The sequence below is a fragment of the Pelodiscus sinensis genome, chromosome 21 (assembly GCF_049634645.1).
Source record: "Pelodiscus sinensis isolate JC-2024 chromosome 21, ASM4963464v1, whole genome shotgun sequence".
Taxonomy (NCBI): Eukaryota; Metazoa; Chordata; order Testudines; family Trionychidae; genus Pelodiscus; species Pelodiscus sinensis.
In genome coordinates, this window is record NC_134731.1 from 4466595 (window position 1) to 4486712 (window position 20118).

General features: G+C 48.8%; 1 protein-coding gene across 1 annotated transcript; it reads right to left on the minus strand.

The window, feature by feature from the left end:
- Positions 1 to 57: 57 nt before the first annotated feature.
- TLCD3A (TLC domain containing 3A) lies at positions 58 to 11853 on the minus strand. The gene is made up of 5 exons (XM_006138730.3): positions 11209 to 11853; positions 9898 to 9981; positions 4442 to 4649; positions 3176 to 3271; positions 58 to 2581 (listed from the first exon to the last, which is right to left on the minus strand). Exons 1-5 carry the CDS (start codon positions 11328 to 11330, stop codon positions 2312 to 2314), a joined length of 780 nt encoding a protein of 259 aa, XP_006138792.3. The 5' UTR covers positions 11331 to 11853; the 3' UTR covers positions 58 to 2311.
- Between the last annotated feature and the right edge of the window lie 8265 nt (positions 11854 to 20118).

Here is a 20118-nt window from a genome sequence, read left to right on the forward strand (position 1 = left end):
TAGAGTCTGACCATATAGAAAGTGCCCGTTGTACAAGACAGACATCCACCAGCCATAGGCACTGAAAAGAGGGCTTTACTGGTCTCTCTCCCGAGAAGTGTAGTAGTAAGTAGGGGCAAGGTTAGTGCAAACTTGAAAATGGCCTCAGGGCTGGTTTTCCTTTCCGTTACACAAGGCAAATCATTTGTAACACAGACAGCAAGATTAAAAATGTCCGAAACACTGACAGCGCGTCACAAAGGGGAAATCCACCCAGCGGGCCGGCCTTTGTAGTTCACCAAACACAGGCGTAATTGGTCAGTCACTGCAGGGATGCACTGTTGGAGCTAAACCTGGAAGGAGCCAATATCTTTGTTCTTCCAGGCACATGCGACTATCTCCAGGGTAAGGCCTGATGGTTGAAGGATCTGGGCTTCAGAGAGCTAAGTGCTTTCAAACGTAATCTTCAGCTCTCGTGGTAAGTAAAAGCTCCAAGGCAGCCTATCCCATTGTAAACTCCCTGCTCCAGAGAGAGCTACGGGCCAGATTTGCCTCTTGGGCCACTCTTGCTTTGGTGGAGTTATTCTCCAGGCATGAATGCAGCCCATTGATGCCGGCACCTGAGGTTCCAAAGAGCCGGTGTTTCTTGTGTACACGGTCATTGTCCATCAGGCTCTGTGCTCATAAGGGTTGGCAGTTTGTTCGTGCACCCGGCAGGCTCTTTAGTCCACTGTTCTAAAGAAAGAGCCGGTTCTCGGTATTACAGCCAAGTGCTGCAATCTGGGGCCGGGCTTGCAGGAGACGTGGTCCTAAGTGGGGTCAGGGATTTCGTCAGCGCAGCAGAGCGCGTGGGCCACTGTTCCCTCTCGTCTTTTCCACCCATGTGCGGAATAAGCGTATGTGCACCAAAATATGTGTGAATGTGCACCACCAGCAGAAGCAAAAAAACTTAGCTGTTGGCACTCTGCTAATGAGTTGGGTGGCATTGGAATCGTTTGAGTGGTCGCGTAAGTGCACCGCTTCCAGGGAACACTGGTGTGGGGCCAAGTCAGCGCTGGGGTAAACGGATAGAGGACTAGACCAGGGTGGCCAACCCATTAAATGAAAAGAGCCAAAACAGTGGTGGGAAAAATGCGAAGAGCCACACCAAAATTGTTGAGCCAGAAAAAAGAGGAGAACTCCCCACCAGCCAGAGATAAGGGGGGAAAAAAAAAAAAAAGGGACGCTGCCCCTTTAAAAACTGTAGGCAGGCTTTTTGGCCACATCAGGCTCCCATCAACATTTGCCGTGCCAGGTGGCTCCCCTGTACCCGGTGAGCACCGGGGGCCAATCGTAGGGGCATGTGGGGCAGCTTCACGAGCCACGGGGCAGCTTTGCAAGCCGCACTTTCAGGGGTGAAAAGCTGCATGCGGCTCGTGAGCCGCGGGGTGGCCACCCTTGGACTAGACTAAGGGGGTGGCAGGCAGTGATCACTGTTCTGGTGCAGCCTCGTTTTGCATTTCACCTATAATTCCTGGCTCCGGTTTCTTCTCTGTTTTTTTCCCACCAAGACCAAGTTAGTGGCTGCGTAATCCGAGTCCTGGGGGAACATGGCACTTACCTTTACATGTAGTGTGAGCAAGGGACAAATTTGTGTTTAGCAGCAAGTAGAAACGTCCACCGAGGCAATGGGCCAAATTCAGCCATGGCCCAAGGGTGGTGTAAGGGGAGCAGACTGCTCAGAATATCACCCTCTTTTGTGTTCCTTCAGGGCCAGGTTCTGCTCTCAGCTGGAAGGGTGTAAATCAGATTAACTGAATCTGAGTGAGGTGAACTTGCCCCTCTGTGTGTACGACGGGCTAGTTTTGCACAACCACCGAATGCCAGGTCAGCACCAAAGACACCCCCCCGCCCCGAGAGGTTGCCCACACCACTGAATTTGGCTCAGACTCTCCCAGCGGAGTTACACCCACGTAAGCTAGGTTTGGGTCTGCATGGTCGTCAATTTCCCCTGTTCAGTGATCAGAATCTTTGTAACACACCCTCTTGCCTCTCCTCTCTGTAGTGCTTTCCTTACACCGCCTGCCAGGTTCTCCCGCACACAGAAGGACACAGGACACTCGAGTGTCACAGAAAGACTGTCCTTCTGTAACAGCCTGGTGCTGCTTCCTTGAACGGCAGCAGAGACGACACGGCTGCTTTCAAGTAAAACAACCTCCCAGCACCAATGGGCAATGACGCTCTGGTCCCAGACTGGGACCTACAACGCGGATTGGAATGGCAAGGCCGCAGGGCGAAGAGCCAGGATACTGGCTTAGTCTCCGACCTTGTGGTCTGCAGCCTCTGCCGGCCATTATCGGTTCTTGTCGGCCGGCGAACTGCCGTAGAGCCGGACGGCTTTCTTGCAGATCAGCACGAACCAGTAGAGCTGCGGGGCGATGAGGGAGGCGTTGGCCACGTTGCAGTGCACGGGGATGTGGAATGGCGCCATGTAGAGGGGGATCCCCACCTGCCTGGCGTAGGCCCCGTACATGAATGGGAAGAGGAGGATCCGGCAGAGGAAGAACGTCACCAGGATGAGAATCCCGTTCACCTTGTGCAGGAGCGTGTCCTGCATTTTCAGCTGCAGGGGGAGCAGAAATGCACAGTGAGGGCTGCGTACAGAGAGCGGGACAGCCCCTTTCTACCTGGTTTCTGTCCCTGCGGCGCCAGAGCAAACGGAGATGTGTGGACAGAGGGAACCAGTCCTTGGGTTAAAGCTCTGTGGGCCTGACCTAGCACATGGAGAAGACAAAAGAGGCTCTGGCCCCAGCAAGAGACAACAACAGGACTGCCTGGGAGGGGAGCAGGGTGACCCCCCAGGAGAGATTTAGCTGCCGCCTAGCTATGAGCAGAGTGCCCACAGCCGGCAAAGCGCGTGTGTCTATTGGTGGTGCACATCTGCCCATTCCTGGGTGCACACAACAAAATTTATTCCACCACCCAATGGAAAAGGTTTAAGGGAATGCTGGTCCTGACCACCTGCTTTCCCCACAACAGTAAAGGAAAGGGGCTTTCTGGTTGGGTGGAAAGTGGATCCAGGTGGATCGTGGGGTGGTCAAGGATGAAACCCGCCCCACAGCTGGATATCCCAGGTAACCTTGCTGTTAGTGTTAAGTATAGAACAATACCCCCGCGCCCCCGGTTCTCTTTAAAGGTCCCTATGGGCCAGCCCTACCTGCATAAGGATTTTGCCCAGTGACACGAACGGAGTGCTCAGTTCCGCCACAAAGATGCAACCGACGAAGAAATCGCCAAGCTCTCCTCTGAGGTACTGTAAACAACCAGCGTGATTAGTGCGGGCACCTTCCTCATGGCCAAACAGGGTCCAGTCCAACCCCCCACCGCCACCAACAGCCGGCTTCCCATTGCTTTCAGTGGAGCTGGCTCGTGCCCCACCTGAACGAAGCTAGAAAGAAGGTAACTAGGAGTACCGGGGGGGGGTGTTGCAGCTTCTCTCTGGGTACAGATGCCCCCCACCCCTGCCAGGAGGTGAATGAGGAAGCAAAGATTTCTAAACTTGCAGAAGAAGATGCTAACGGATGGTGAGAGATACAGAGCCAGGGTTCACAGACTGACTGAAGCTTCTGCGCGACTAAATGTTATATTCAGACTAAACTGGGTTCCAGGCCTGATAGGTTCAGAATAACTGTGGGAGCTGCGCATGGCATGTTTCTTGTAGACACCAGGAAAGGGGGTGCAGGGTTTTGGCTGTCCTGTCTTCAGAGCCCGTGAAATGGCCTGCATGGGAGAGATATGGGGTGCCTGTGTTCCCAGGCGTAGATGCTGGAACCAGGGGTGGGGCGTTGCTTCAGCACCCCTGACTTGTGGTTTCCATTAGGTGCAGGGTGTACAGTCTGGTTCAGCGGCTCTCTGCGCCCGCATTGGCAAGATAAAGGGCGCCCTGAAAGTAAGGCGGTGGGGTGCGTTCCGTTGCGCCCTAGGGGATAGGGCGTTGGTCTGGCTAAAGCAGGGTGGCGGGTTCTAGTCTCGCCCACCCGGGGAGAGGCAAGACAAGCAACATGCAGTGTGCCCCAGTGGAAGGCAAGATAAAGGGTGCCCTGAAAGTTAGGTGGTGGGGCAGGTACGATGGCCTAGGACATAGGGCGTTCCCACACCACTGTCCCCAGGTGGAGAAAGGCCCCCTGGAGCCACGGGATAGGGGGAAGCCATGGAGCAGAGTGAGGTGGAGCTGGGTGCGGGGAACCTGGCTACCACGGAGGGGGGGGACAATCAAGGGTGAAATCCAGGGCAAAGCTCCCATGGATGAGTATAAACCAGGATTTCACCCCTGTGTTCCATGACCACCCAGGAAGTAATGGGACCCCGATCCAGGATCCTGCCTGCCTAGGCGTTGCTCCCAGCCCGGAACCTGGCGAGCACCTCACTGCAGGTCTCGCCCTTGCCTGCAGTTTGATGAGTAATCCCGCCGGCTGCCCCTTACCTGTGCGACAGGTGTGAGGACAATGAGGATGAAGAGATGGTGGGTCACCATGAGGCGATCCTTCTCCAGGAAGCTCCTCACGCTGGCCAGCGAATGCTTCTTCTCCGAGGTGTCTTTGCTTTTGTGCCAGTGGCAGAGGTACATGACGTATACGTCGTAGATCATATACGGGACCACAACCCAAACATATTCTACTGCGAGCCAGTACCTAAGGGGAGGAAGAGACCTCGCATTACCAGAACCTCGTCCACACACAGATAACGGGGAGGCGGAGGAGGTTGGTGCACCTGCTTCACTGGCATGATACTCCAGTTTCAGGCCAGCCTAGCTGTTGTCTGCAAGGTCCAAAGGAAAACTGCCCTCTAAAAGGCTGCCCCCAGCTATGAGTACCCGCGTTACCCTTTCCATAACAGGTTTGTTCAACCTTCCAAAGCTAGGCAGTGGCAGCTACTCTGTAGAACAGTGGTCTCCAACCTTTTTACACCCAAGATCACTTTTTAAATGACAAAACAAGCCAAGATCTACCGCCGCAACCTTCCCCCAAGACTCCGCCCCTTCCTTGAAGCCCACCCTCTCTGTTCTCCTTTCCATCACTTGCTATCCCCAATCCTTATACTGCTGCTTTTCTCTTTTTTTTTTTCAATTCTTCTGTAGGAAGAGGTTTTTCCAACATTTGGCCTGTCTAGACTGGACCAAATGTCAGACAAACCCCTTCTTTTGGAAGCCCCCTTATTCCTCGCGGAAATAAGAGAAGGGAAGTCCCAGAGTGCGCCTCTGGGGACTCGCCTGGTAAGCTCCCGGCACACCACAGACCTGGGGCAAGGAAGCAGCCAGTGCATTTCTGGAATCCCCGGAAGTGATGTGCCGCTCAGGACTTCCATCCGCCCAGCGGGAAGCTCCGACTACCTCCATTGTCACTGGAGGTAGGGGATGGGGGAAATGGGGTGCCCGGAACGCCTGACGATTGACTGGTCGATCGCGATCGACGGGGTGGTGACCACAGCTGTAGAACATCCCCTGTCGGAGGCTTTCATAGTGCTGCTCTCCCCTCTACCCCCACGGAGATGGGGCTGGGGAGAGACTGCTTTTAAGCCCTCCCAGCCCCTTGCAGCCTCTAACAGAGGCAGTGAGAGGGGAGGGGTCAACTGCCCAATAAGCCTAGGTTTATCAGGTAGTTGTCCAGTCACTTACATCCCTACCTGAACCGATCCCACATGTCACAGGCTGGGTATGAGGCCCGAGGCCCAGACAGCAGTGGTCAAGGCTTCGTTAATATAAAGCAGAGTTAAGCTGTGAGCAACAGGCAGGGTTGATAGTACAGAAACACTCAGACCTAGGGGCTACATCTACACTGGCCAGTCTTGCGCAAGAACATATGCAAATGAGGCACCGTTTTTGTTCAAGGAGCCGTCTACACGGCTCCTTGTGCAAAAACCCCCTCTTGTGACAGAGCCATTCTGCCTGAAAATAAGCGGCAGAACAGCTCTTGTGCAAGAGGGGATTTCTGCACAAGAAGGAGCAGTGTAGACCGCAAAAATGGTGGCTCGTCAAGTATGCAAATGAAGTGCAGTGATATTCATCGCCACACCTCGTTTGCATATGTTCTTGCGCAAGACTGACCAGTGTAGACGGAGCCAAGAGGTACTAGGCACAGGCTGTGAACATCTTCCAGAGGGGTTGTAACAACACCTTGGGCTCGTCTACATTGGCCCCTTTTCCGGAAGGGGCATGTTAATTTCCTTTGAAGTAGGAATAAGATCCTCCGGAAAAGGGCGCTTTTTCCGGAGGATCGGGGCCAGTGTAGACGCTCTTTTCCGGCTTTTCTAAAAGCCGGAAAAAAGCGGCGGACATTTTTATTTAAATGCTGCGGGGGATATTTAAATCCCCCGCGGATTTCCCTATTCCGACTCGTGAAATTAACATGCCCCTTCCGGAAAAGGGGCCAATGTAGACGTAGCCCTTGTGTAGAAACATCTGTGGCAGTGTCAACCCCTTCCCTACAGATAACAGGCATACCGACCCAGGTTCAGGACTGGGTCTAAACTTAATAGCATGACAGATGGTAATTAAACCCCCTTTGTATGAGGAAAGGGGTGGTAACTAAGCAACAGGAGGTGGCCACCTGGTACATCAGGAGGGATGTGTAACTTGTTTGCACCTGGGTATAAAGGTGAACCCCAAAGAGGTGTCTTTGTCTGGCTGAGGGGGCAGGGCCAAATTCCATGGCCCTGACTGAGTTGGTCCATTGTACCAGTATGTTAGCCTCATTGTAGACCCTTTGCTCCGGGGAAACTAGGACTGTGCCTCATCCACAATAAACCTGGCCGGGTGTCATTAATCCTTAGCTGATTGTGTGGGCTTCAGGGGGCTCTCTCGGAGGCTGCTGTTTTGACTAATTGTGCAGGGTCAACACAGTAAATGGGGAGCAAGCGCTCGAACACACGCAGCTGGTTATCATGGATGGAGCAGGAGGCCTATCAGAACACTCCTGGTGAGGGCTGCCTGCTGCTCCAAATAGCTGAGATGCTACCTGGGCATTGCCACAGGCTGGCAGGCAGCTGCAGCATCAAACCGGGGGCTCTGTCCTGTCAGGAGCTGAGCGTTCGGCTCCTGACGCAGCGCCGTGCAGGACTGAGCTCTGGGATTGCTGCTTGCAGGGCGAGGCGCTTGCACTCACGTGCAGTCCCACGCCTAGTGGAGCAAGGCTTGTAGGACTGGGTTTGTCACAGTGCCGTGCCTCGGTTTCTCCATCAGTACAGTGAGGATACACACCTCCCTCGCCCCTGTTAATTGCGGGTTGTAACGCACTTTGGGATCCTTGGGTTAATCCCCATCAGCTGCTTCTGAGATGGCTGCTTGAAAGGTGTGGGAGAGAACTGCAGAGTGTTTTATGCAGAAAATCCCCCAGGATGTGTGATTATTGGGGAAACAACCGCACGCTGCAGCCTGCTCTCAACGTGGTGTGGTGTCACAATTGCACAACCTAGAATAACTGTAACCAATGCCTTGCACAGAGACCGGAGCCCTCATAAGAACAGCTGGAAATGTACTGATCAGTAACTTCTGTGCAGGAACGTCTTCTGAGGCCCCCACAAGCTCTGTTGTCTAAAAGACACATTTTCCTTCCATTCCTGTCAGATGGGCCGGGGGGCAGGCCAGGAACTGTAAGGTCAGAAAGAATCACCCACTCGTCTAGTTCCTCCTGTATATCACAGCAAGCTACGGACACCACTCAGCCCCCGCACACTGAACCCAACAATCAGAATTTTACAGTCCATGCAAAATGCAGGACAATGTAGCACTTTAAAGACTAACAGGATGGTTTATTAGATGATGAGCTTTCGTGGGCCAGACCCACTTCCTCAGATCAAATAGTGGAAGAAAGTAGTCACAACCATATATACCAAAGGATACAATTAAAAAAATGAACAAATATGAAAAGGACAAATCACATTGATTTGTCCTTTTCATATTTGTTCATTTTTTTAATTGTATCCTTTGGTATATATGGTTGTGACTACTTTCTTCCACTATTTGATCTGAGGAAGTGGGTCTGGCCCACGAAAGCTCATCATCTAATAAACCATCTTGTTAGTCTTTAAAGTGCTACATTGTCCTGCATTTTGCTTCAACTACCCCAGACTAACACGGCTACATTTCTATCACTATTTTACAGTCCATGGTTACTCTGTTTGCACCGCACTTACCACTCTGCAGCCCTAGTCCTGATCAGGGCAGATAAGGGTATGTCTAGGCCGCACTGCTCTTTTGGGACACCGGAAGTATCCCAAAATAGCAACGCCGCATCTTTAAAAAGTGCCCGCTATTTCCCAAAATAGCGGGTGTGCTATTCTGGTGTCCCTGTAACCCTCGTTCCATGATGGCTAAGGGCTTTGTTGGAACAGTGCCTTATTTTTAAATTTCGCGCTGTGTCATCAGCGCTAAATTTCAAAATAAGCTCTTTCGATTTAGAGTTGGAATAAGTTACGCAATTTGCATAGCGCAAATGGCGTAGCTTTTTCCGACAGAAGGGTGCTGTCCAGACACACCCCAAGAAGTCCCACAGTACCAATAACGAAATAATTGTTCTTTGCCGATGTATATTGAGTTTCTGATTACTGTAAGCTTGAGAGACCCCCAAGTTCCAGGCTGTGCAGACCCTTTGTCATCCTTTTCCATGACCAGCTCTGGAGAAAACGGTGTTAAATACCTGTTGAAAATATCAAGCGATGGCTGTACGACAGAGCTTACACCAGCTGGTGCACTACTAGTGCAGACACTTTTAACTAGGAGAGAGCTCTCCCATTAATTTATTTCCTCCAGCTTCTGCAAGTGGCAGTAGTTATGTCTGTGGGAGAAACCATCCACATAGCACTCAGGTTGGTGTAGCTTACGTCATTCAAGGGGTGGCCTATTCACACACCTGAATGACATAACTTACACCGACTTCAGAGGTAGTGTGCATAACCTCTGCATTATCCTTCCAGCCCATTATGTTTGAAAGGGTGACAAGCAGGCTGATAAATATATAGCTCAAGGCAAGAGGAATGATTTTAAACAGGACTTAGCCGGTTCACATGCAGCCAGAGGGGTTTAACTGTGGATTTCTTATAATGGAAAGCGGTGATCAATACCCCCATGACTTTGCCTGATCGTTTCAGATTTCACACAATACGCAGGGTTGAACAAGTGTGATAGCTGGATGGGAAACCTCAGATAATTAGAAATCTTGTGGCACTTTTCAAGGCTTTAACTCTGGAGCCCTGACCAAATTGTAGCTCAGGTCATTTCATTTTCTCCTATAATCACCCCTGCTGTTCCAGGTCGCTATAGTATATTAAGTTTACTAGTCTACATTGTTATTCTGTCGTGAACTATTTAGAGAGAAGTAACACTTCACCCTAGAGGTGGTGTCATTTCAATATTGGGTGAAATGATTTCTTTGCATAGCATAGTTCCTATACCATTTTAATAGTTGCAAAGGACTTTAGAATCCTTTGAAATGAAAAACACTATATAAAAAGGTGCCTTTAATTTATCTACTGCCCATATTCTCTGTGGGTTTTCCTCGTTAGGAACTAGGATTCTGAATGTGCTTGATTTCTGTTGGGAAAGTGATCTTGTTTTGGTTTTCTTTTTGCCCACTGTACACATTAAAATCTAAAATGCATCAGTGATGGGGGAGATTACCTTATACCGTTCTTTTTTAAAGTGGAGAGAGTTTTCAAAAAGCCGGTACTTTTCAAAGAATGGCATTTCTGGAGCATTTCCTTACAGCTGATTTGAACTGTGAGGGAAGGAGAACACAGGAAGTTTTTTCCTAGCTCCTCTTTACACCCTTCCTCTTTCTCATGAAAACGTATTTATGGGCTGCCTGCCCAGCATCCCTGTTAGTAATTCTTGTATGGTCTGTGTAGCATTGCAGACTGGCTGTGATTTATGTGAGGTTTAATTACCTGTCATGGACCACATCCTTGCAATTAAGGACAACAATGATCCCAGAAACAGTAGCCATCATAGCTTGGACAGAAGACACCACCCTGAAATTGACAAATAAGGAAAAAGAGTCATAGTCATGCTAATCGGCTATGATTAGAATGAAAGAGCCTCCCTCATTGGAAGGATCACTGATTAAAAAGGTGCAAATTTACTTGTCTTATACTCTGAACCTTTCTAGTGTCATAAACATGATGGTATCTCCCTCCCACATGCAGCGTGAAACGTGCTGGTCCTTGTTGATGTAAGCTGACTCAGCTCTGTTGAAGTCACTGTAGCTACACCAGTTTATATCCGCTGAGGACATGGCCTGCAGCTTTTCTTTATAGGCCTAATCCTGTTAAACACCTTGCCGAGAAATAAAAAGGCATAGTTCCTAAAATGTACATGTGCTTGTCCAGTAACTGAAGGATGCTACACTGTCCCAACTCCACGTAGCTTACACTCTAAGGTAGGAAACGGTTCAACATGGACACACTAGAGCAGAAACATGCTGTTTGTTTCTAGATGGCTTTTTGCATGTGCACAGAACACAATGTATGTGAATGAGAACCATGCTGTGACATTAGTATACACACATCACGCAAACACTGTGGTGGCCAGAAATGTGCTCTTCTCTTTTGGATCCAAGTAGCCCACAGTCTGCACAAGTCAGAAATGCTTTGTCTATCTAGACTCATGCTGCACAAACACACAGTCTCCCCATGTCAGGAATAAGCTCTTTTGTTCTACATGCCCATCCTTACACCCACACTGGCCATGTCAGGACCATGCTGTTCTATCCTAGATCTGGGGGTAAACCCACAGGTTCCATGCCCTAAAACAAGCTTGCTCCATACCCAAGCCGGGCCTCCCATATCTACCCAGCTGTTTTTAACAATGTTGTGCAATGCTGCTAATGCCTTTCCCCCTTCAGGGTGGAACGCCTGGCCAGCATGAAGCTACCCATGGCAGTGACAGGTGTGGGCACACCCTTGCCTATCACTGCAGCAGACGGTGCCTGGACTCTGCACACACCTATCAACTGTAGATCCAATCTATTCCTCTCCCACACGCTGCAGGGTTAGGTGCCTCCTGCCATTAGACCCGTGTCTCTCACACCTGCCCATGTCAGTCCCATGCTGCCCTGTCCTGGATGCCCATCACTGCCCATGCCAGCAACACTGGGTTGCGTCTCATACGCTGCCTCAGCCCAGCGGTTTTCAGATGGGAGCGACGCCGGATGAATCACCGCCCCCACCCACTCCAGAGCCCCCGGTGCCCGCCGGTACCTGCTGCTGAGGAGGATCCGGTCTTTGAGGCTCCATCCCGGGGCAGCCCAGCCGAGACTCCGAACGGACAGAGCGAAGAGACCCGGGAAAAACACCGAGGCGATCGCCAGCGTCTGCCACATTAGCTCGGCGGGGTCCCTTCCCCTGTCCCTTCCCCTCGCCCGCTCGCGGCTGGGCGCTGACAGCTGCCGGGCGAAGGGCTCCCGGAGCGCCAGCAGCCGATACCCAGCGGGACTCTCCCCGCACCTGGTTTGTCAACAGCAGGCCGGGAGGCGAGGAGGAGGTGGAGCCGAGGCGAGGGCGAAGGCGGCTTAGCGCCTCCCATCAGCCTCTCCGTCAGCCCCTCCCCGGGCCTTGCTCCTCTGCCCTGCCGCCGGGGGACGAGGGTGCCTCTTGGGGGGCCGCTGGCGGAGGCTTCTACTCGCCCGCGGAACGTTGCGGGTGCGGGGCGGCTCCTCGGCGTTCCACCCGTGGAACGTTCGTCCGGGGGAGGAAGCCTCTCGTGGAACGTTGAAACACTTGCCGCCTGCGCTTGTGCGGATCCGCGTTAAACAATGCGCGGCGGGGTTCAAGCCATGCCCAGGTGACCGGGGCGCTCCAAGGGTGGCGATGGCAGAGGTTCCTGAAGGGTGAGTGGATGGGAGGCTGCAAACCGTCCACGGAGGGGCGGGGGGGACAAAGGATTGGTTCCTTTGTTCGAAACCACGTTATCCAAGGCCTGAGCTCTCCTTGAAGCTGTGCAGAACGCACTTTAAAAAAATCCATGAAATCAACATGAAGCTAGTTATAACGAGCATTCGCTCCTTCAGCCTATTCGGGACATTTACCAGCCCGTGCACACGTTTGCTCTCCTGCTCTTTTTCCGGGTGACGCTATTTTATAACCTGTTTAAAAAATGGCAGTTGCCTCATGCCTGTGGAAGAACAGAATTTTGCAAGGGCTGGTGGAGGTTGATAGTTGATAGGTTGTAACAGTATCTTGGAGATGAAAACTCTTCGGTGCTGTTCACAATACAAAACTGCCTTTATTCCTAATGAGGTTTCTCAATTTGTAAGCTCTCAAGCGCATTTTTTCTGATTCTTGCCCCCATTTAATTGTATCCTGTTTCTGGCAGTCAGGACTATAAGCCAGGACTACTCAACTTTGGAAGCTGCAGGGGACACAGTGATACAGCACATGCCAAGAGTCGCAGTTTAAGTGTGGTTGCATATACATGCAAATATATGCAAATAAATGCAAATAGCTTATTTCCCCATGATGGGCATAAATACAAAGCACTTCCCACAATGCTCAGGCGCTCCCAGCACCTCCTCCCTGGGGTCTAGAAACGCTGACACCCTGTACCCGTCTGTTTCAGCCAGCCTATCCACTTGCATCTTTCAATACTCACGCTGCCTGGGAGATGCCTTGCCATTGTGGAACGTGTTCCCAGTGGAGATGATGTTCAAAGGATCCCACCCATGGGCTGCTTATTAAGTCCTGCATAATCCCAAACCACCCTGCGGGCCACAAACAAATGGGCAGCCTGCGGCCCGTGGGTTGAGTAGCCCTGCTATAAGCTCTGCAGGACAGGCCTTTCTTTTCTAGTGTGTTTGTAAGATGTCACATATAGTGTGAAATAAATAATGTGCAATGGCAACTCAGTGGTAGAGTCTGTCAAGCATCTACCCAACCTCAGCTTCACAAGAGCCACTTTGCCAAGTAACACTGTGTACACAGAAGTGGTAAAACAGGTTTGGCCATCTTACCCCACAAACTTCAGGCAAAGGTAAAGTTCTGGTATTGCCAAATCTCACAAATAGGGAGGAACTAATAGGGGAAGTAGAGATGGGTGACAACCTGGGAAGCAGTGATCATGAGATGGTAGATTTCAGGATCCTGACCAAAGGAAGAAAAGAGAGTAGTAAAATACACACCTTGGACTTAAAAAAAGCAGATTTTGACTCCCTCAGAGACCTGATGGGCAGAATCCCCTGGGATTCTAACATGAAGGGGAAAGGAGTCCAGGACAGCTGGCAGTATTTTAAAGAAGCCTTATTGAAGGCACAGAAAGAAATCATCCCGACGCGTAGCAAGAGAGGCAAACATGGTAGGAGACCGGACTGGCTTACAGGGGAAATCCTTGGTGAACTTAAGCACAAAAAGGAAGCTTACACAAAGTGGAAACTTGGACAAATGACCAGGGAGGGGTTTAAATGTATAGCTCGAGAATGCCGCAGGGTTATCAGGAAGGTGAAAGCTCAACTGGAATTGCAACTGGCTAAGGATGTGAAGGATAACAAGAAAGGTTTCTACAGGCATGTTAACAAGAAGAAGGTGATCAGAGAGGGTGTGGGGCCCCTACTGGATGGAGGAGGCAACCTAGTGACAGATGATGTGGGGAAAGCTGAAGTACTCAATGCTTTCTTTGCCTCTGTATTCACGGACAAGGTGGACTCCCAGACTAATGCACTAAGTGACGCAAGATGGGATGAAGATGGACAGCCCTTGGTTGGTAAAGAACAGGTTAGGAACTATTTATAAAAGCTAAACGTACACAAATCCATGGGTCCGGACTTAATGCATCCGAGGATACTGAGGGAGTTGGCAAATGTCATTGAGGAGCCTTTGGCTATTATCTTTGAAAAGTCGTGGAGATCGGGAGAAATCCCGGATGACTGGAAAAAGGCAAATGTAGTGCCCATCTTCAAAAAAGGGAAGAAGGACGATCCAGGGAACTATAGGCCAGTCAGTCTTACCTCGGTTCCTGGAAAAATCATGGAATGGATCCTTAAGGAATCCATTTTGAGGCACTTGGAAGAGAGGAAAGTGATTAGGAATAGTCAGCATGGATTCACAAAGGGAACGTCGTGCCTGATCAATCTGATCAGCTCTATGATGAGGTAACTGGCTCTGTGGACGTGGGAAAGTCAGTGGATGTGATATACCTTGACTTTAGCAAGGCTTTTGATACGGTCTCCCACAATATTCTTGCCAGCAAGTTAAGGGAATGTGGATTGGCTAAATGGCCAGTAAGATGGATAGAAAGATGGCTAGAAGGCCGGGCCCAGTGGGTGGTGATCAATGGCTCGATGTCAGGATGGCGGTCGGTTTCTAGCAGAGTGCCCCAAGGTTCGGTTCTAGGACCAGTTTTGTTCAATATCTTTATTAATGACCTGGATGAGGGGATGGATTGCACCCTCAGCAAAGTTTGCGGATGACACTAACCTAGGGGGAGAGGTAGATACACTTGAGGGCAGAGATAGCGTCCAGAGTGACCTGGACAGATTAGAGGATTGGGCCAAAAGAAATCTGATGAGGTTCAACAAGGACAAATGTAGAGTCCTTCACTTGGGACGGAAGAATCCCAAGCATTGTTACAGGCTGGGGACTGAATGGTTAAGTAGCAGTTCTGCAGAAAAGGACCTGGGGGTTACAGTGGATGAGAAGCTGGATATGAGTCAACAGTGTGCCCTTGTAGCCAAGAAGGCTAATGGCATATTAGGTTGCATTAAGAGGAGCATTGCCAGCAGATCCAGAGATGTCATTATTCCCCTTTATTCAGCTTTGGTGAGGCCACATCTGGAGTATTGTGTCCAGTGCTGGGCCCCCCACTACAAAAAGGATGTGGACGCATTGGAGAGGGTCCAGCGGAGGGCAACCAAAATGATTAGGGGGCTGGATCATATGACTTATGAGGAGAGGCTGAGGGAGTTGAGTCTGTTTAGTCTGCAGAAGCGAAGAGAGGGGGGATTTGATAGCAGCCTTCAAATTCCTGAAGGGAGGTTCCAAAGAGGATGGAGAGAGGCTGTTCTCAGTAGTGACAGATGGCAGAACAAGGAGCAATGGTCTCAAGTTGTGGTGGGAGAGGGCCAGGTTGGATATTAGGAAAAACTATTTCACTAGGAGGGTGGTGAAGCACTGGAATGGGTTACCTAGGGAAGTAGTGGAACCTCCATCCCTAGAGGTGTTTAAGTCTTGGCTTGACAAAGCCCTGGCCGGGTTGATTTAGTTGGGATTGGTCCTGCCTAGAGCAGGGGGCTGGACTTGATGACCTTCTGAGGTCTCTTCCAGCTCCATGGTTCTATGATTCTATAACAATGTAAGCATGAAACTATGCTAGGAAGATCAAAAGGGAGGGGATTAACAGAGTGCTACTGCAAGGGATACCATAACCATCTCCATCTTTCCAGATGAGAGATTAGGCTGGTTAAACATATAGCTTGGCACACCTACTGCACATGTAGACACATCGATTAATTTAATCTCTACACCGCAGTGAGGCAGGTGAAACCATGTCATGGGCTGAGTTAAAACCTCTTTCAAACTCATGTATGAAAATGCCCTTCAATTAAATTAGTTGTAAGCGATGATTAAAACGAGGCCTGTTAGAGTCTGCCCAGAAACTAGCATCATTTGGGTGGGTAATTCCACTGGATAGTATAACCAGGTGTGGAGAGAATATACAGAACCAGAGAACACAGATAGAGGTAGGCAGAAGCAAAAAACAAGCACACCAAGCAATAGCCTGGCTAGAGTGCTTTTGGCATGTTGTTAGCTAAGGAGATGTTGGGTCTGTAAACTAAGAATATTTGAGAATAAGGACTTGGTATATTCTTTGTAAATAAACCAGACTGCATCACAGTGAATGGCAGATGCTATCAATTTCTGCTTCCAAGTGGAACTTCCGCAGGATCTCAAAATGTTAGAGTTGGTTCTGGTCAAAAAGAGGCAACTCTAGTGTTAGGCATGGGAAGAGTCCTGCAAATCTGCTTTATATCCATGGGTATCCACATCTGTGGAGGGGGATGCAGACATCTGTGTCTCATTTTAGCTGATACAGATATGGAATTGGATCCAAATTTTGTATCCACTCGGGGATCTAGGCATGGGATCCAGTTTCTGAGCTAAAAGTCTGTAAGCTAGTAGCCTGACTGTTGAACCAAGATGGAATGAATAATGGTGTTGCGTGCAGAAATCAACAATGGCCAGCAAGATTTAAAACAAAACCTACAATAGAAGCTGGAGGAAGGAATTAAATGAGCATTCAGAGGGATGCCAGAAAGATGACTTGCAGGAGGAAATGTCTGCTGGAAGAACAAATACAAAGCATCAATTGATCTAAGCTGGCCACGGCAAGAACGAAGAGTTGGAAGGAACAGGAAAGAAGAAACCCCACCAGAACTGTCAGCGGAACTGCAGAGACTTGTGTTCTTAGGATACTCAGATAGATACTACTTCCAGCATCAATGGATGATGGACCAACTTGTAGATGCTCAGTGAGACTTGAACTTGCATATAAAGATCATACAAAGGTAGCTAATGACACTTTGAGAGACTCTGGACTTTGCTGTGCAACTTGAATCTTTCCTTGCCGTAGTTGTCCAGAAGAAGCAGCAGCTGCTGATGAGAAAGCTGAATGTGGATCACGAGTCCTCTAAGTACAGTTCTGTGGCTAACATATATATTGGTAGAGGAGATTCTAATCTATCATCTGGTCCGTGGCTTTGTCAAAGAATTATAACAATAGATACATGTGGTTTTTAAAAAAGGAAATTGGCAAAAATTAAAGAGAACTGTTAAGGGAAATTGGAAAACATTAAAGAGAACACTTAAGTTAAATGCTGGTACCATCACAAACCTGGCTACAAACATTATACATTTAAGATGGGAGGTGGGAGGAGATAGTCTGTTGTAAATGTGTAGTGAAAGTCTCTCTCATTCAGAAATATGAGGGACCCAGAGAAGACACCAAGCTGCGGGAGTGGGCAAAGATTGGTGGTATGAGAATTAGAACAAGAATGGGAGTTTGGCTATTGAGTGTATAACAGGATGTGTATAAGGATAGTTGGCAAAGGTTCAAACATAAGTTATTAGGCCAGATATACTAAAAAAGCCAGGGACTAGAGCAGTGTTTCTTAATCTTTTTAAGATCGAGGAACACCAAACAATTATTTTTTTTATAAGGAACACCAAGGATTTTTTGTTGAGCCAAAAAAAAAAAAAAAAAAAAGGCCGGGGGGAAGTTATTGAGCAAAAAAAAAAAAAAAGGTCACCTGCCCCTTGAAGGGTGGCCATTTTGAACTCTGTTGTTCTCCGTGGCACACCTCTGACTGCCTCGCAGCACACCTGTGTGCCACGGAACACAGTTTAAGAAACATTGGAATAGAAGATAAAAAAAATGAACCACCTCATTGGTCTCAAACAGAGACAATGACTGGAGAATGGGCGTCTGTCCAAAACTTGGATTAGAAAACCGGATCCCTGAAATTTGAGCAAGAAATGCTTGGGGACTGAAATAGTGGATGAACTAATAATTGGCTTGGATTTCATTATGGCTAATAACTGTGTTAATCAGGGGCAAAGAAGAGGTTTTGCAAATTCAGTCTGTGGCAATTCCCTTTAAAGGTTGCAGAGAACCAGTTGTTCTGGCCCAGGAGCAGAAACAGAACAGCTGCCCGCTGTTGTGGCTTTCCAGCAGGAGGAAAAGTGGGAGTGGTTGAAACGTTTTTTTGAGACCCAGGGCCTTGAGAGAATCCAAGGGTGTGTCTACCCAGCAAAAACCTGCCCCCAGCTTTGTGTCCCAGGGCCAACTGATTCAGTGTCACAGAGGCTGTGCTGCAGGATTAAAAAGAGCAATGTAGCTATATGGGTGACAGCTCTGAAACTTCTTGAGGAGAGAGGATCTCAGATGCAGGGCTCCAGCCCACGCCTGAATGTCTATATTGCTACATCAGGTGCCCAAGTCAGGTGACCCAGGCTCTCAGACTTGCTGTCACAGGGTGGGTTTTGTTTTTTTGCTGGGTGGCCATATCTTTCACTGCTAAAGTGCTTCTTGATCTGAAACAAGAACTGATCCCTGTTGGTTTGCTGAATATTTCTGACAGTGAGCAAATAGTAAAGAAATGAAACCATTTCAGTGGTCAGCACAGTGATGTAGCATTGTCAGAGTTGGGAAAAGGCTTCTGGGATTGCCCCTGAGCACTGTAGTTAGGTCAATGTACACCTGCGTGTAGACATGCCTAGGGTGATGGAAGGATTCTTCTATTGACTTAACTACCGCCATTTGGAGAGGTGGATTACCTACACATTGATGTGGAAAACCCCTTTTGTTGCTGTAGGTATCTAGAGTGATATGCTACAGCAGCCCAGCTACAGTGTAGCATAGACAGATCCCCTTGTTAGGGACGGAGTTAAAACTGCATTCAAACTGATGTGTGAGCATATGCTTAATTTGAAATTAATTGTAAGCGTTTAAGGAGCCACCCCTAAAACAAGGCCTATCGGAGTCTACCCAGAAACAAGCATCGTGTGGGCGGGAGGGATGGGGGGGCGGGGGTCCACTGTGTATTGTGAGTGGCCAAATGGAATTGGAAACTGAGAACAGACAAGAACAGAGGGAGAGGGTATGTCTACACTGCCACTCTAGTTCGAACAAGGGTGGCTAATGTAGGCATTCAAACTTGCAAATGAAGCCCAGGATTTAAATATCCCGGGCTTCATTTATATGTTCCCGGGCGCCACCATTTTTAAATGCCCCATAGTTCAAACTACCTGCCCACAGCTACGCACGGCACGGACTAGGTAGTTCGAATTAAAGCTCCTAATTCGAACTACCGTTAAACCTCCTGCAAGGTAGTTCGAATTAGGAGCTTTAATTTGACCTACCTAGTCCGTGCCGTGTGTCACCGCGGGCAGGTAGTTCAAACTACGGGGCATTTAAAAATGGCAGCGCCCAGGAACATGCAAATGAAGCCCGGGATATTTAAATCCCGGGCTTCATTTGCAAGTTCGAATGCCTACATTAGCCACCCTAGTTCGAACTAGAGTGGCAGTGTAGACATACTCAGAGAGAGAAAGGAAGGAAGAGGTGGAAGATAAGACAATCAAGCAGTAACATGGGAGCAAAATATGGCTGTAGAAAAAGTTAGAGGGAATGGGGTTTTGGATCCGACTAAAGAGGCTTGATGCTGTTAGATGAGAAACTGCTCCTTTTGTTCTTAGTTTCCCCTGTGTTTGGAGAAATGGTACTTTGTAAAAGCGACAAGGAGTCCTGTGGCATTTTATAGACTAACAGATTTATTGGAGCATAAGCTTTCGTGGGCAAAGACCCACTTTGTCAGATGCATCTATAGCTATACTGCTATACTGGCTTGATTGGGAAAATTCTTTCAATTATGTTTCAGTGAAAGTGTCCATTTAACAAGGCCATAACTTCCACTCATTTAAACTGTACCTCTGAAAGTTAGTCTATGGTAAGTCTGAAGCACTTAGGGCACCAGCATGCAAGAGCATGTATTGTGTCTGTCCGTATTAGGTAAATCCTGTGAATGAACAAATTAATTCACTTTCCAAAGTGACAGGAAGAAACAAAACCCAGGATTAAAATAATTAAGGACAGGCAGGAGAATCCCATGTATTTTATTTCTGTTTTTGTAACAAATGTGTAATATAAACCTGACTGTATGCATAGGCAATTTTATTGCTAATTGAATTGCTTCCCCCATTTTCTGTATTACTTTCAGCATTTCACATTGTCGGGGGAGAATAAAGGTACATTTGTGACACAGAGTGGTTTCTTTGATAACAATCTTTGCTTTCCATCAACCGTTACCGTTTAATTGTGTATTCAGTGTTATCTTCTAAGCAGTTCTGGGAAGGGTACTAAGTTCCAAGGCCAAGCCTTTGGTGTTACATAAAAATGAAATGTAAACCTTTTTTTTTTTTTCAGAAAGTTTTGGGGAATTCGTCATGAATTGTTGAAGGAATGGGGATCATGTTGGGAGAGGCTAGACTAAGGTGGGGTGGATCATGAGGGAACTGTGCAAGAGCTGCTAGCAGGCCTAATATTAACAATGGTAGCTATGCTAACATGCCAGGCTAGGGCTGAGCAACTTATCACACTGACAGTAAGCAGGAGGGCAGGGATTG